At 46.5% G+C, this 16,924-nt stretch overlaps 1 protein-coding gene across 1 annotated transcript; it reads right to left on the reverse strand.

The window, feature by feature from the left end:
* Positions 1-14,021: 14,021 nt before the first annotated feature.
* Positions 14,022-16,346, reverse strand: LOC141221827 (uncharacterized). Its single transcript, XM_073666593.1, has one exon. The coding sequence runs from the start codon at positions 16,315-16,317 to the stop codon at positions 15,217-15,219; it is 1,101 nt and encodes a 366-aa protein (XP_073522694.1). The 5' UTR covers positions 16,318-16,346; the 3' UTR covers positions 14,022-15,216.
* Positions 16,347-16,924: the final 578 nt, after the last annotated feature.

Genomic DNA, 16,924 nt, shown 5'->3' on the forward strand with positions numbered 1-16,924 from the left:
TATGCCTTTAAACAATTCTGGACTGCCCATATGATGATGTCATGTGTTTGGAAGCTTCTGATAAGTTTTTTGGCAACATCTGAGTTAATTAGAGACACACCTGTGGATGTATTTTATTGCACACCTGAAACACACTGCTTCTTTGTGCAGCATCATGGTAGAGTCTAAAGAAATCAGCCAAGATATCAGAAAGAGAATTGTGGACTTGTACTTGTCTGGCTCATCCTTGGGTACAATTTCAAGATACCTGAAGGTGCCTCGTTTATCTGTACAAGCAATTATACACAAGTACAAACAAAATGGGATTGTCCAGCCATCATACTGCTCAGAAAGGAGACGGGTTCTGTGTCCCAGAGATGAATGTGCTTTGGTCCGACATATGCATATCAACCCAAGGACAAAAGCAAAAGACCTTGGTGAAGATGATGGCAGAAGCTGGTAAGACTGTGTCAATATCCACAGTGAAACGAGTACTATATCAACATGAGCTGAAAGGCCACTCTGCCAGGAAGAAGCCATTACTCCAAAAGAAACATAAAAAAGCCAGATTACTGTTTGCAAATGCACACAGGAACAAAGACCTTAATTTTTGGAGACATCCTGTGGTCTGATTAAACTAAATTCAACTTTTTGGGCATAATGACTATTGTTACGTTGGGAGGAAAAAGGGAGAAGCTTGGAAGCCTAAGAACACCATCCCAACTGTGAAACATATGGGGGGGGGCAGCATCATGTTGTGGGGTTGTTTTGCTGCAGGAGGGACTGGTGCACTTCACAAAATAGATGGCTTCATTAGCAAAGAAGATTATGTGGCAATACTGAAGCAACATCTCAAGACATCAGCCAAGAAGTTAAAGCTTGGGTGGAAATGGGTCTTCCAAATAGACAATGACCCGAAGCATACTGCCAAAATGGTAACAAAGTGGCTTAAGGATAACAAAGTCAATGTTGTGGAGTGGCCATCACAAAGCCCTGATCTCAATCCTATTGAAAATTTATGGGCAAAGCTGAAAAGGCAGGTGCGAGCAAGGCGACCTACAAACCGGGATCAGTTACACCAGTTTTGTTAGGAGGAATGGGGTCAAATTCCGACCAACTATTGTGAGAAGCTTGTGGAAGGATATACCAAATGTTTGACTCAAGTCATTCAGTTTAAGAGCAGTGGTACCAAATACTAATGAAATGTATGTAAACTTTATAAAAATGCCTTAAAACATTCTCTCTCTCTCTCATTATTCTGGCATTTGGCAAATATAAAAAATTATGATAATCCTAATTGACCTAAAACGGGAAAGGTTTATTCTGATTTCATGTCAGATATTGAGAAAAACATGCAGATGTGTCTTTTTGTATAGTGTATGTAAACTTCTGATTTCAACTGTATATATTGTATCATGTGCCCCCAAAAATCTGCACTTTATTCCTCGTTGGTTTTGAGTTAGTTACTAAAATCTATACACCTGATGTCAATACAATGCAGTTTTTTATTCTAAGGCCCCGGTCCCACTATCAGTATTCGGTCAGTATTTTTTCTCAGGAATGGGAGATAAATGCAGAATTGGTGACTTGTTTCTATTATACCTTTTCTCTGATTGTTCCTCACCTGGTTTTGGCTCCCACTCCTGAGAAAAAATACTGACCGAATACTGACCAAATACTGATAGTGGGACCGAGGCCTAAGATCGCTAGTGTTTCTCGTTAGGTAGGGATGAGGTTGCTTTAACTTTCATTGCAGGGGACATTGGCTTCATCTGGAATGGGTGTTATGGTAAGTAGGGTTTCATTTAGAACAATAAAAGGTCTCTGTGTTTATTTCAAATAAAATATTTTATTCATGGTGTTGTTGTAGTTATATCACATTTCACTTTCACTATGGTGTTAGTAATGGGGGCATCTTATAGACGCCTCTCCATTACTAACCTGGGCTTGATGTCAGCTGGCATTATAAGCTGACATCAACCCCAGCCCTATAACCCCACTGCCACCGCTACAGGGCTGTGGGCAGAGCGGAGGCTAAGTGCCAGAATTGGTGCATCCTATGGATGCGCCACTTCTGGGGCGGCTGAGGGCGGCTGTTTCTAGCCTCGGAGGGGGCCATTATTTATGGCCCCTTTCTAGGCTATTAATATCAGTCCCCAACTGTCTACATAGCCTTTGCTAGCTGTTAAAAGAGGAGGACCCAACGTCATTATTTGGGAGGTGCCCCATTTTAATAGCCTGTAAAGGCTAAGTATTCAGCTGGAGGGGCTGATATTAGTAGCCTGGGAAGCTCCGTCGGTATTACCCCCTTGCCAGGCTTCAAAAATCTGCCCCAGCTGTCTGCCTAACCTCTGCTAGACTATAAAATTACGGGGGACCCCACACCAAATTTTAAGAAATCATTTAATTTAACAATAAATGACAAGTACAGTAACCAACAGTCACTGTACTAATTATATACATGACTGACACCTTTCTATCTATTCTATGTGTATAGCTTTTCTTTCTATTCTAAATTGTTGGGCACCGATGTATTGTAACTGTATGCGGCTGATGAATTGCCGGCTTTTAAAGAGACGGGTGAGTGAAAATCGGACGCCACTCGCATGGTCCGAGTGATGTGCGTGCAATTTTTTTCACGTACCCGTTGACTTGCACTGGCGAGTCTCGTCCGAGATACGTGGCATATCGCAGCATGCTGTGAATTTTTTCTCAGCCCGATTTCTGCTGAGAAAAAAAAAAAAAAATCGCAGATGAGATGTCACTCATTCATTAACATTGGTCCGAGTGCAATTCAATTTTTTATTGCTCTTCCTCAAGTAAAGCAGAGAGGGAAAGCGCACGGTGGATCTGGGCTGTGATGTGCGGTGAAACCCCGACAACAGCCCATCAATCAAGGGGGAGGGCGTCACTTGCTCGCGTCCGACTGCAGCCGGAACTTGACGTGACATCAGAGGATGTTGGAGTCGGCTGCAGCCGGGGCCACGTGATGCCTGGTGAGCGGCCAGCAATAGCGCCACTCACAGGCAATAAAGAACAAGCAAGGTATTTACAAAAAGACTTCTTGGCACAATTTAAATCCATGGGGGCATTGTTAATAGTAGTGGTCAACCTCTTTAAGGCCTGGAGGGAGGTCGAAATGTATCTTTTGGTAGATAGTGACTGGGCGAAAAGAGTTGCTAACCACAGACGTAGGAAGGCTCCTGTCTTTAGGGTGGGGGATTTCGTGTGGTTGTCCTCAAAAAATCTGCGCTTAAAGATCACATCTAGAAAATTTGCACCTAAATTTGTAGGTCCTTATAAAATTATTACAATTTTAAATCCTGTGACAGTTAAGTTGCAGCTTCCTATTGCCTGGAAAATCAATAATCATTTCCATTCTTCTCTTTTAAAAAAATTTGAGGGGACCTCAAGACATAATTGAGGTGGATGTGGAAGGGTATCGGGAGTATGAAGTAAAGCGAATTCTTGGTTCCAGGTGGGTCAGGTACCGTCTGCATTATCTCATCAAGTGGAAAGATTATGGTCCTTAAGATAATTCCTAAGTTAATTTGGGGTGTTATGGATAAATATATGTATGATTATGGAAGTTATATGAAAATAGAATGTATTAAGAATTGCAGACAATCCAAAATTCCCTCCTCCTGCCCGTACCACATTGTACCAATAACCTCATATTGATCAAAGATCCACATACTACGTGGAACATAGTATGACAGAATCACTGACTGGGTGGATCAGGGAAATGCTGTAGATATAGTATATCTTGACTTCAGCAAAGCATTTGACAAAGTATCTTACACCATCCTTATTGAAAAAATGACCAAGTATGGAATGGACAAGGCTACTGTTAAGTGGATTCATAATTGGCTTAGTGATCGGACTCAAAGGGTGGTCGTAAATGGCTTCACATCCAGCTGGATGAATGTCTCAAGTGGGGTACCACAGGGCTCTGTCCTGGGACCTGAATTATTTAACATCTTTATCAATGATTTAGATGAAGGAATTGAGGGTAAACTTATTAAATTTGCTGATGACACAAAGCTAGGAGGGATAGCTAATACTAGAGAAGAGAGAGAGAGGATTCAAAAAGACCTAAATAAACTGGAGCAGTGGGCAGCAACCAACAGAATGGTTTTTAACAGGGAAAAATACAAAGTACTACATCTGGGCAATAAAAATGAAAAAAGCATATACAGAATGGGAGGAATAGAGCTAAGCAACAGTACATGTGAAAAAGACTTAGGTATACTAATAGATCATAGACTGAACATGAGTCAACAGTGTGATGCAGCAGCAAAAAAGCCAAATACAATTCTGGGATGTATTAACAGAAGCATACAGTCTAGATCACGTGAAGTCATTATCGCACTTTACTCCTCTTTGGTCAGACCTCATATGGAATACTGTGTCCAGTTTTGGGCACCACATTTTAAAAAAGACATCGACAAACTAGAGCAAGTTCAGAGAAGAGCGACCAGAATGGTGACCGGTCTGCAAACCATGTCCTATGAAGGAGGGTTGCAGGATTTGGGAATGTTTAGCTTGCAAAGAAGAAGACTGAGAGGAGACTTAATAGCTGTCTACAAATATCACAAGGGCTGTCACATTGTAGAAGGATCATCTTTATTCTCATTTGCACAAGGAAAGACTAGAAGCAATGGGATGAAACTGAATGGGAGGAGACACAGATTAGATATTAGAAAAAACTTTTTGACAGTTAGGGTGATCAATGAGTGGAACAGGCTGCCAAGAGAGGTGGTGAGTTCCCCTTCAATGGACGTCTTCAAACAGAGGCTGGACAGACATCTGTCTGAGATGATTTAGTGAATCCTCCTTTGAGCAGGGGGTTGGACCAGATGACCCAGGAGGTCCCCTCCAACTCTACCATTCTATGAATCTATAACATGGAATTATGGAAAATCCCTAATGATTATTGACTAACATATTAATCTAATAATAAGAGCTTGCTAATGATCTTTATTACTTTTAGGGAAATTACAGAATAATAAAAGATAAGTGACTATACAGATTGACCTTTGAACCTTATGTGCAAGACGGACTTAATTGTTTACATATTAAAATAATGACCCATTAGCGACAGATGTCAGCCATAATTCTGAGATAAGGCAATGAGGTAATGTGTGGAAAGGTTCCTGATTTTTCCTATAAAAAGCCTATTTGAGACACTACTCAGTGTTAATTTGTGATTTCTCCGACCGTATAGATCCTATATACAATTTGGTGGCAGACAACTAAGACGAGAACACACACATTTTGTGTGCCCCTAACGGGGATCTTCATGCGATCAGATAGACAGATTATTGGGTGGGGCTGGGGAAAACCCAGCAGTCATGGTACACGTTGGTACCAATGACAAAGTTAGAGAGAGGTGAAAGGTCTTTAAAAATGATTACAGGTGTAATGCACACGCCCGGGCTGAGCGGCGTGTGCGTGTGATTCCACTGGACCGTGCTGGAGAGTGAATGCCTGGAGGGGCGTAACTAGGTATTCACCCGATCCGACCAGGGTCGCACGACGGCATACGACGCCAGTGCACCCAGGAGGAACCGAGCAGAGGGACCAGGTGCTACTCCAGGACAGACCCCGGACACGGCTGTTGACCCACACAGGGGAATACAGGAACAGACTGGTTAGGCTGGCACACAGACTGGTGGGAATAGGCAGGCACGACTGGTATGCAGGCAGGCGGGTATGCAGGCAGGGGGGTACAGGCAAGCACGGCTAGAGTGCAGACAGGAAGGCACTAGCAGGCAGGAACACAGGCGGGATAGGACCCAGCACACACTGGGACTCTGGAACAGAACCACAGATGTGGCAGACAAACACAGCAGAGTGAGGCCGCCCAGAGAGGTGAGCGAGAGCAGGGCAGGACGAGACCGCCTGGAGCGGTGAGCAAGAGCAGAACAGGACGAGACTGCCTGGAGCGGTGAGCAAGAGCAGAGCAGGACGAGACTGCCGGAGCGGTGAGCAAAGGAGTCAGAGCGGAGCGAGACTGCCGGAGCAGTGAGCAAAGGAGTCAGAGCGGAGCGAGACTGCCGGAGCAGTGAGCAAAGGAGTCAGAGCGGAGCGAGACTGCCGGAGCAGTGAGCAAAGGAGTCAGAGCGGAGCGAGACTGCCGGAGCAGTGAGCAAAGGAGTCAGAGCGGAGCGAGACTGCCGGAGCAGTGAGCAAAGGAGTCAGAGCGGAGCGAGACTGCCGGAGCAGTGAGCAAAGGAGTCAGAGCGGAGCGAGACTGCCGGAGCAGTGAGCAAAGGAGTCAGAGCGGAGCGAGACTGCCGGAGCAGTGAGCCAAGGAGTCAGAGCGGAGCGAGACTGCCGGAGCAGTGAGCCAAGGAGTCAGAGCAGAGCGAGACTGCTGGAGCAGTGAGCAAAGGAGTCAGAGCGGAGCGAGACTGCCGGAGCAGTGAGCAAAGGAGTCAGAGCGGAGCAAGACTGCCGGAGCAGTGAGCAAAGGAGTCAGAGCGGAGCGAGACTGCCTGAGCAGTGAGCAAAGGAGTCAGTGCGGAGCGAGACTGCCGGAGCAGTGAGCAAAGGAGTCAGAGCGGAGCGAGACTGAGCAGGGGGGACAGGGCTCTGTTCACACGGAACAGACAGGAAGGGAAAGGCAGAGCCAGATACCCACAGGGTACTTGCAGTGAAGTAGCGAGTGGACCACAAACTCACAAACGGGAGTACAGAGACAACAAGCAGGAGTTATGTACGAGTTCAGACTCTGCAGAAAAAGGAAAGGAACGGACATAGAGGCAAACAGGTAAAGGATAGGAGAGAGTTCAGACTGGAACTGAGTGTACGGAAGAGACCGACACTGCAGCGGGATACAGGAGCGGGTCTGGGAATACGGCCCCCAGAGAGGCTGGACGAACAGGCAAGGAGCGTGTTCAGACAGGACAGACAAGATACAGGAGTGGGTCTAGGTAATCAGCCCCTAGAAGTCGGGAGGAACAGGCTAGGAGCGTGTTCAGACAGGACAGACAAGATACAGGAGCGGGTCTAGGTAATCGGCCCCTAGAAGGCGGGAGGAACAGGCTAGGAGCGTGTTCAGACAGGCCTGGAAATACAGCCTCCAGGATAGGCAGACAAGAGAACACAGAACGGGACCTGGCACCTTCAGAGTGCAAGCACACACTGAATGAAACACAATGCTCAGGCAGGGATTGATTGGAGCAGCTGAGTTATATACCAGGTGACAGACAGCAATAGGCTGAGGACGCACAAGGGGTGTGACCCACAGCAGGTACAAAAAGCAGGAAGTGATCGGGCGCCGCCCTTAAGCAGCAGAAACAGACACAAACAGACAGCATGGAGGGAAGCCAGAGAGACATTCTGGACTGGAGAACAAGTGCGCGCCCTTGCACAGTGGGAGATGGACCACTATGCAAGGACGCCGCCAGGTATGTTACAGTACCCCCCCCTTACGCCCCCTCTTCTTCAGGCCTGCCAGAATCTTCCGCAGGGAATTCGAGGGCCAATTCTTCACTTCGAAGAGATCACTTCCACTGTCCACCGGAAAAACTGGTCTCCTCTGGGTAGCTAGGATGCTACCTCCCATCCAGCCACCCTTAGCAACAGACGAAATGGGTGGAGTACCAGGAACAGCACACAAGGAAGTCTCTCTCCACATACCTTCAGGTGGCATCCCAGAGGGTACAGGAGACAACTGGAAGTCCTCCACCAGGCTGGAGGGGAGCAGAGACTTGGGGGTAATCTCTGCTTCGAGGTACATCCTGTCAAGCTCACAGGAAGAAATAGACGGGTTATCAGGTACAGGATGAGGAAAAGTCACTGTCTCTTTGTTATCTGGTGGTACCCCGGAGGTTTCAGGAAACTGGAGGTCCTCCGCCGGGTCAGAAGAGTGCAGAGGCTCGGAGAAAACATCTGCTTCAGAGTACACTAGGTCGGACTCACTGGACGAAGCAGGCGAGGTATCAGATCCAGGATATAGGAAAATCTCTGTCCATTCACCACTAGGTGGCACCCCGAAGGGTTCTGGAGAAAACTGGAGGTCCTCCGCCTGGTCAGAGGGGTGTAGAGACTCATGGGTAACCTCTGCTTCAGAGTACACTAGGTCGGACTCACTGGACGAAGCAAGCGAGGTATCAGATCCAGGATATAGGAAAGTCTCTGTTCATTCACCACCAGGTGGCACCCCGAAGGGTTCTGGAGACAACTGGAGGTCCTCCGCCTGGTCGGAGGGGTGTAGAGACTCGGGAGTAACCTCTGCTTCGGAGTACACTAAGTTGGACGCACTGGACGAAGCGAACGAGGTATCAGGTACAGAGTATAGGAGAATCTCTGTCCTTTCGCTACCAGGTAGCACCCCGAAGGGTTCTGGAGACAACTGGAGGTCCTCCGCCTGGTCAGAGGGGTGTAGAGACTCATGGGTAACCTCTGCTCCGCCTGGTCAGAGGGGTGTAGAGACTCATGGGTAACCTCTGCTTCAGAGTACACTAGGTCGGACTCACTGGACGAAGCAAGCGAGGTATCAGATCCAGGATATAGGAAAGTCTCTATCCATTCACCACCAGGTAGCACCCCGAAGGGTTCTGGAGACAACTGGAGGTCCTCCGCCTGGTCGGAGGGGTGTAGAGACTCGGGAGTAACCTCTGCTTTGGAGTACACTAGGTTGGACTCACTGGACGAAGCGAGCGAGGTATCAGGTACAGAGTATAGGAGAGTCTCTGTCCTTTCGCTACCAGGTAGCACCCCGAAGGGTTCTGGAGACAACTGGAGGTCCTCCACCTGGTCGGAGGGGTGTAGAGACTCGGGGGTAACTACCACTTTGGGGTACCCATTGTCAGGCTCACAGGACGGAGCGGACAAAGTATCGAGTACCGGGTGTAGAGAAGCCTCTCTCCATTTGTCATAGAGTGGTATCCCGGAGGATTCTGGAGGCAACAGGAGGTCCTACGCCAGGTAGTAGAGAGGTGCACAGACTCTGAGGTAATCACAGCTTCGGAGCATCCTTGGGCATGCACACCGGTAAAAGTGGGTGAAGCATCAGATGCCGGGTGCAGGAAGTTCTCCTGTGTGGAGTCTGGATGGGCAGTAGTCTCTTCGGGCAGGAGAACTGGTGCACTACCCACGGACATTACCCGTTGGGGCTTCTCTGGGATACAGGGAGATGAAGCTTCAGTAGGGACTTCAAGGTTGGGGTTAGGAGGTCTCAGGGAGGACAGACCCTGGCGTGACGGCTTGCCTCTACAATTAGCACGTCTGGACTGCCTCTTGAGGTTGGGAGAAGTATTCCGGAGAGCGTAGTCACCCTGTGAGGATTCTGGGTGGGCAGTAGTCTCATTGGGCTGGAGGACTATTGCGCTACCCACGCACATTACCCATCGGGGCTGCTCCGGGATATGGGGAAGTGAAGCTTCAGCAGGAGCCTCCGGGTTAGGATCATCGAAGACCATTAGAAAGGCCACCAGGAAGGCCATTATGTCCAGGACGATAGGATCCTGTGTTTCCCATAGGGGGTTGATCCATTCCCAGGCATCACCCGCTAGGTTAGACATAATGAATGCCACCTTAACCCGATCTGTGGGAAAACAGAGGGTAGAACTGGAAGTGTAGCATGCATTGCTCCACAAATGCACGACTTTGTCTTGGATCCCCATAGTAACGTGGCGGATCCGCAGGAACGAGAGCAGATAGATCCATCTGGACGGGTGCGTAATTCGCCTGGAACTCAGCTAAGGAAAAAAAAAAAATTATTTCTTAATTTTTAATGCATGTATTCGCTGGAAAACTTCTCAGAGAGCGAAGGCCGTGGGGCTCAACGGGAACCATGGCCTGAGCATGCTGCAATGCACACGCCCGGGCTGAGCGGCGTGTGCGTGTGATTCCACTGGACCGTGCGGGAGAGTGAATGCCTGGAGGGGCGTAACTAGGTATTCACCCGATCCGACCAGGTTCGCACGACGGCATACGACGCCAGTGCACCCAGGAAGAACCGAGCAGAGGGACCAGGTGCTACTCCAGGACAGACCCCGGACACGGCTGTTGACCCACACAGGGGAATACAGGAACAGACTGGTTAGGCTGGCACACAGACTGGTGGGAATAGGCAGGCATGACTGGTATGCAGGCAGGCGGGTATGCAGGCAGGGGGGTACAGGCAAGCACGGCTAGAGTGCAGACAGGACGGCACTAGCAGGCAGGAACACAGGCGGGATAGGACCCTGCACACACTGGGACTCTGGAACAGAACCACAGATGTGGCAGACAAACACAGCAGAGTAAGGCCGCCCAGAGAGGTGAGCGAGAGCAGGGCAGGACGAGACCGCCTGGAGCGGTGAGTAAGAGCAGAGCAGGACGAGACCGCCTGGAGCGGTGAGCAAGAGCAGAGCAGGACGAGACCGCCTGGAGCGGTGAGCAAGAGCAGAGCAGGACGAGACGCCTGGAGCGGTGAGCAAGAGCAGAGCAGGACGAGACCGCCTGGAGCGGTGAGCAAGAGCAGAGCAGGACGAGACCGCCTGGAGCGGTGAGCAAGAGCAGAGCAGGACGAGACCGCCTGGAGCGGTGAGCAAAGGAGTCAGAGCGGAGCGAGACTGCCGGAGCAGTGAGCAAAGGAGTCAGAGCGGAACGAGACTGCCAGAGCAGTGAGCAAAGGAGTCAGAGCGGAGCGAGACTGCCGGAGCAGTGAGCAAAGGAGTCAGAGCGGAGCGAGACTGCCGGAGCAGTGAGCAAAGGAGTCAGAGCGGAGCAAGACTGCCGGAGCAGTGAGCAAAGGAGTCAGAGCGGAACGAGACTGCCAGAGCAGTGAGCAAAGGAGTCAGAGCGGAGCGAGACTGCCGGAGCAGTGAGCAAAGGAGTCAGAGCGGAGCGAGACTGCCGGAGCAGTGAGCAAAGGAGTCAGAGCGGAGCGAGACTGCCGGAGCAGTGAGCAAAGGAGTCAGAGCAGAGCGAGACTGCCGGAGCAGTGAGCAAAGGAGTCAGAGCGGAGCGAGACTGCCGGAGCAGTGAGCAAAGGAGTCAGAGCGGAGCGAGACTGCCGGAGCAGTGAGCAAAGGAGTCAGAGCGGAGCGAGACCGCCGGAGCAGTGAGCAAAAGAGTCAGAGCGGAGCGAGACTGAGCAGGGGGGACAGGGCTCTGTTCACACGGAACAGACAGGAAGGGAAAGGCAGAGGCAGATACCCACAAGGTACTTGCAGTGAAGTAGCGAGTGGACCACAAACTCACAAACGGGAGTACAGAGACAACAAGCAGGAGTTAGGTACGAGTTCAGACTCTGCAGAAAAAGGAAAGGAACGGACATAGAGGCAAACAGGTAAAGGATAGGAGAGAGTTCAGACTGGAACTGAGTGTACGGAAGAGACCGACACTGCAGCGGGATACAGGAGCGGGTCTGGGAATACGGCCCCCAGAGAGGCGGGACGAACAGGCAAGGAGCGTGTTCAGACAGGACAGACAAGATACAGGAGCGGGTCTAGGTAATCGGCCCCTAGAAGGCGGGAGGAACAGGCTAGGAGCATGTTCAGACAGGCCTGGAAATACAGCCTCCAGGATAGGCAGACAAGAGAACACAGAACGGGACCTGGCACCTTCAGAGTGCAAGCACACACTGAATGAAACACAATGCTCAGGCAGGGATTGATTGGAGCAGCTGAGCTATATACCAGGTGACAGACAGCAATAGGCTGAGGACGCACAAGGGGTGTGACCCACAGCAGGTACAAAAAGCAGGAAGAGATCGGGCGCCGCCCTTAAGCAGCAGAAACAGACACAAACAGACAGCATGGAGGGAAGCCAGAGAGACATTCTGGACTGGAGAACAAGTGCGCGCCCCTGCACAGTGGGAGATGGACCACTATGCAAGGACGCCGCCAGGTATGTTACAACAGGGAATTAGGAGAGAAGCTGAAGTACAGGTGGTGTCTTCAGAAATACTGCTGATTCTACTACGTCACTAGAAAGTCAGCAGGAACTTAAGGAGATAATTGTCAGGAAGAAAGGGTTTAGGTTCATGGAGAACTGCACTGACTTCTCTGTCGGCTACAGGCTTTAAGATAGGGACAGGCTGCACCTCAATGGGGAGAATGCAGATGTGCTGGGGGAAAAAATGGTCAGATGGATGGAGGAGCTTTCAAACTAGGATCTGGGGAGAGGGAGGGTTGATGTGCAAATAAGGGGATAGAGTAGGCAGAGAGAGTGAAAAATTCAAGGAAAGTAAGGAGGCGAGTAGCCATAATAAATGTGCTAATAGTATTAAATGTCTGCAGGCAAATGCAAGAAGTCTTGAAAACAAAATGAATGAATCAGAGACTCTTAGGTCAGCCACAGATTATGATGTGGTGGACATTACAGAAACCTGGATGGATGAAAGCCATGACTGGGTGACAAACATAGAGATTTACACTACACTGAAACGGATAGGAAAGAAAAATAGGTAAAGGGGTGGGTATTTTCGTTAAAACCAATTTAAGACCTCAAGCTCAATGACGACATGGGGTGCAGCTTCGACAATGTACTGCACAGATGCCCAACTTTCGATTATATTTGACCCACGACACCAGAACCACCACACCTATGTGAGGCCATTATTCTGCATGGAGGACTTTGTGGGGCCCATTATACTGGATGGAAAGTTATGTGGGGCCAATCATACTGTATGGAGGACTATGTGGGGCCCATTATACTGTATACTGGTTGGTCCATGACTTTGTCCAAGTTTTTCATTTTGGCCCTTTGCATGTTTTGAGCTTTACATCCCTGATATAAAATCAGTATGGGTAATGTACATGGAAATGGCAATAATGGAAAGCTGCTAATTGGACTTTGCTACAAGCCTCCTAATATAGCTGAACATGAAGAGGATGATATGCTGCAACAAATTAAAAAGGCAACAAAAACAAGTCAAGGTCAAAAGTGTTGGATCCCTTGAAATTGTGCCAGAAAATGAAGTAATTCTCCCAGAAAATTATTGCCATTACACGTTTTGTTATACACGTTTATTTCCTTTGCATGTATTGGAACAACACAAGAAAACAGAGAAAAAAAGGCAAATTGAACATAATTTCACACAAAATAGGTCGGACAAAATTGTTGACACCTTGCCAAAATTGTGGGTAAACAACTTTGTTTCAAGCATGTGAAGCTTGTTCAAACGCAATTGTGGCAAGTAACAGGTGTGGGCAATAAGAAAATCACAACTAAAACCAGATAAAAAAGGAAGAAGTTAATTCAATCTTTGCATGAGTCTGAGGACTTGAAAACCAAAATTGTTGAAAAATATCAATAATTTCAAGGTTATAAGTCCATCTTTAGAGATCCGGATGTTCTTCTGTCCAAGGTGCGCAACATAATCAATAAATTTACAACACATACAGTCAAATATGGTGGAGCTTCAAAAATGTTTTGCTGTTGTTTTGCTGCCTCTGGTCAGGTACCTTAACTGTGTGCAAGGCATCATGAAATCTGAAGATTAGCAAAGGATTTTGGGGCACAATAGAGTGCCTAGTGTCAGAAAGCTGGGCTTGCTTGCTAGGTCATGGATCTTCCGGCATGACAATGACCCCAAACATATTTCAAGAAGCACCCAGAAAATGGATGGAAACAAAGTCCTGGACAGTTCTGACAAGCAATGAATCCGGATCTAAATCCCATTGAACACCTGTGGAGAGATCTTAAAATTGCTGTTTGGAGAAAAATATAAAAATCTGAAAGTTCTCAGTGGTTGACTCAATCTTTTCAGCTAGCCATTAGTCAGTAAGCTTTTGAGACTACTCAGGTCTCTTCATCAGACATAGTATAACACAAAACAAAAAACCAAGCAATGTGAACAATGCTTGTTTTTTTGTCTTGTTTGCATTCTGTGCAAATTAGGGGTGTGGCATCCCCCTTGTTGAGCTGGTCAGTATATATGTAGCTTACCACGGGCTTAGGTGGTCTGATATTGGGACCCGGTTCTATTTGTCTACCCTTTTATATGCATCACTTAAATTTTGATATACAGTAAGATTTTTAATATAGACAGTGTAGGACTGTCCCAATTAGGGTCACCTTGTCATTTGGGGGACGGCTTAGTGAACTATTTTTGATCAAAAAAAGTATACAAGTACTCTATATTTCATATGCAACTTTGCTTTATATTTATATATAATGATGGTAGGGTATGTGATATATTTTTTGTCTTTTGTAGGTTTTGTATAGTATAACACAAAATCTTAATACACAACAGGGCACAGGAATAATGCAATAGATAAGACAAGTGACGTGAAGCAGAACTATCACCATGGGAGAGGGAGAAGCAGTTGTGGCCGTAAAAAGGTTTGGCCACAAGTAGATCTATTCTTTTTTTCTTTTATTGTGTGGCGATGAGAATTCATCCTTGTTCTAAGTTTTTGCCTGGTCTCCCCTACATACAGACCCCCAGTTGGACATTTGGTACATATAATTAAGTACACTACATTAGTTGTGATTCAGCTGAAAGTACCTGGGATCTTGTGGTCCTGATGTGAGTTGGGAATCTTTATCTTGTCCACGGTCATTATAAACGGACAGGTTTACATTTACAGTTGGTGAGGATGAATTTTATAAGTTTCACCACAAAGGTGAAACTATCCTCCCGGTCAGTTTGCTTTACCTCCCAGTACCTTTTTATTCTAACAATGTTAGGTTTCTGGGAGATTATACTCGTTCCTTTTATTTTTGGTTCTCCTTAGCTTGCCTTCTTTGCCCTATATGAATGTGTTTTTGTTTCTCACTCAGAGTTTTCGTATTTTCCTTCATACTTTCCTTTTCCCTTGTTGACAGTGTGTTGCAGCCTCCCCTCTGGTTCCTCAGGAGGTATGAGAAACTCCTCAATGGCTTATTAGTTAATTGGGTGTGTGGTAGAGTTTTTAGTTGTGCAGCTAGGGCCTTTCTAATCTCTAGAGACTAGCTGGGTGTAGTTGCGGCATTCTCCCCTGTGTGGATTCTCTGGTGCTTATCAAGATCCGATTTCTGGTTAAAACATTTCCCACATTCTGGACATGAAAAAGGCTTCTTCCCTATGTGAATTCTCTGATGTTTATAAAGATATGATTTGTGTCCAAAACATTTTCCACATTCTGGACATGAAAAAGGCTTCTCCCCTGTGTGAATTCTCTGATGTTTGATAAGATTTGATTTCTTTGCAAAAGATTTCCCACATTCTGAACATGAAAATGGCTTCTCCCCTGTGTGAGTTATATGATGTCTGATAAGATTTGATTTCTCTGTAAAACATTTCCCACATTCTCAACAGGAAAATGGCTTCTCCCCTGTGTGAGTTCTCTGATGGTTGATAAGAGTTGATTTCTCTGTAAAACATTTCCCACATTCTGAACAGGAAAATGGTTTCTCCTCTGTGTGGTTTCTCTGGTGCTTAAGAAAACTAGATTTCTGGTTAAAACATTTTCCACATTCTGAACACGGAAAAGGCTTCTCCCCTGTGTGGGTTCTCTGGTGGTTAACCAAAGCTGATTTATGGTTAAAACATTTTCCACATTCTGAACACGGAAAAGGCTTCTCCCCTGTGTGAGTTCTCTGATGTATATTAAGATATGATTTCTGTACAAAACATTTCCCACAATCTGAACATGAAAAAGGCTTCTCCTTTGTGTGGTTTGTCTGGTGCTTAAGAAAACTAGATTTCTGGTTAAAACATTTTCCACATTCTGAACATGGAAAAGGCTTCTCCCCTGTGTGGGTTCTCTGGTGATTGACCAAAGCTGATTTATGGTTAAAACATTTTCCACATTCTGAACACGGAAAAGGCTTCTCCCCTGTGTGAGTTCTCTGATGTATATTAAGATATGATTTGTGTCCAAAATATTTGCCACAATCTGAGCATGAAAAAGTCTTCTCTCCTGTGTGAGTTCTCTGATGTTTGATAAGATTTGATTTCTTTGTAAAACATTTCCCACATTCTGAACAAGAAAATGGCTTCTCTCCTGTGTGAGTTCTCTCATGTGCGATAAGATATGATTTCTCTGTAAAACGTTTCCCACATTCTGAACAGGAAAATGGCTTCTCTCCTGTGTGAATTCTCTGGTGCCTAACAAGATCTGATTTCTGATTAAAACACCTCCCACACTTTGAACAAGAAAATCTATTCTGTGCTGTGTGAATTTTTTGAGGTTTAAGAAAAGACTTTTTGGGAGGAAAACTATTTCTATATTCTGAACGTGAAAATGGCTTCTTTGCATTAGCAGCAGTTCGTTTTTTAATGCTTATTTTGTGACTTTGATTTTCCTTAGTAGTCGGTAATGAATCAGAAGACAGAACCTGTTTCAAAGGATCAGATGACAGATCTTTGCTGTGAAGGGATGATGGTATATCTGGAGAAATGTCATTCATTTCAATTGTAGCCTGTTGGATCTGAAAATTATCTGATTTAAAAATTGAAGGTGTCAGCTGTCCCTCTGATCTCCTGGTACAGTCATCTGCCAAGAATAAAACCAATTATTATTTTTTAATAAAAAATCCTTGAATTTTATATTTTTTAACATTTCTACTTAAACTGTCCATAAAAAAGGCAAGTTATATAAAAAAATCACTTATTCACCAGGACAATGACCATCTAATAGAAAACCTCATAGGATGAACCAGTGGAGCGTGGTGTTCAACTGTTTGTTCATTCTGCCTCCAAATATGGAATAAAAAGCCACCAAATGATGTTTTGTAGGCGAAAATAATACCAATAAAAACTTCTATTCCTCTCACAAAAAACAAGTCCCCACTCAGGTCCATCATCTGTCAATGGAATAACAGAGGTTTCCACATTATTAGTGGCTCAAAGACTCTTGAAAAGCAACATGGCTTCCATAAACCAATCCAGCAATATCCACTCTCCCAAAGTCAAATCTCCCCCTCACTTCTGAGCCTCGCAGTGTGCCTAAACCACATTTAGCATCCATGTAAGAACCCACTTAATTTATGGTGTGTGTCTCCTGGAGCACAATCT

This window comes from Phyllobates terribilis, unplaced genomic scaffold (genome assembly GCF_046119375.1).
Source record: "Phyllobates terribilis strain yellow unplaced genomic scaffold, ASM4611937v1 Scaffold_335__1_contigs__length_2066515, whole genome shotgun sequence".
In the NCBI taxonomy this organism is placed as follows: domain Eukaryota; kingdom Metazoa; phylum Chordata; class Amphibia; order Anura; family Dendrobatidae; genus Phyllobates; species Phyllobates terribilis.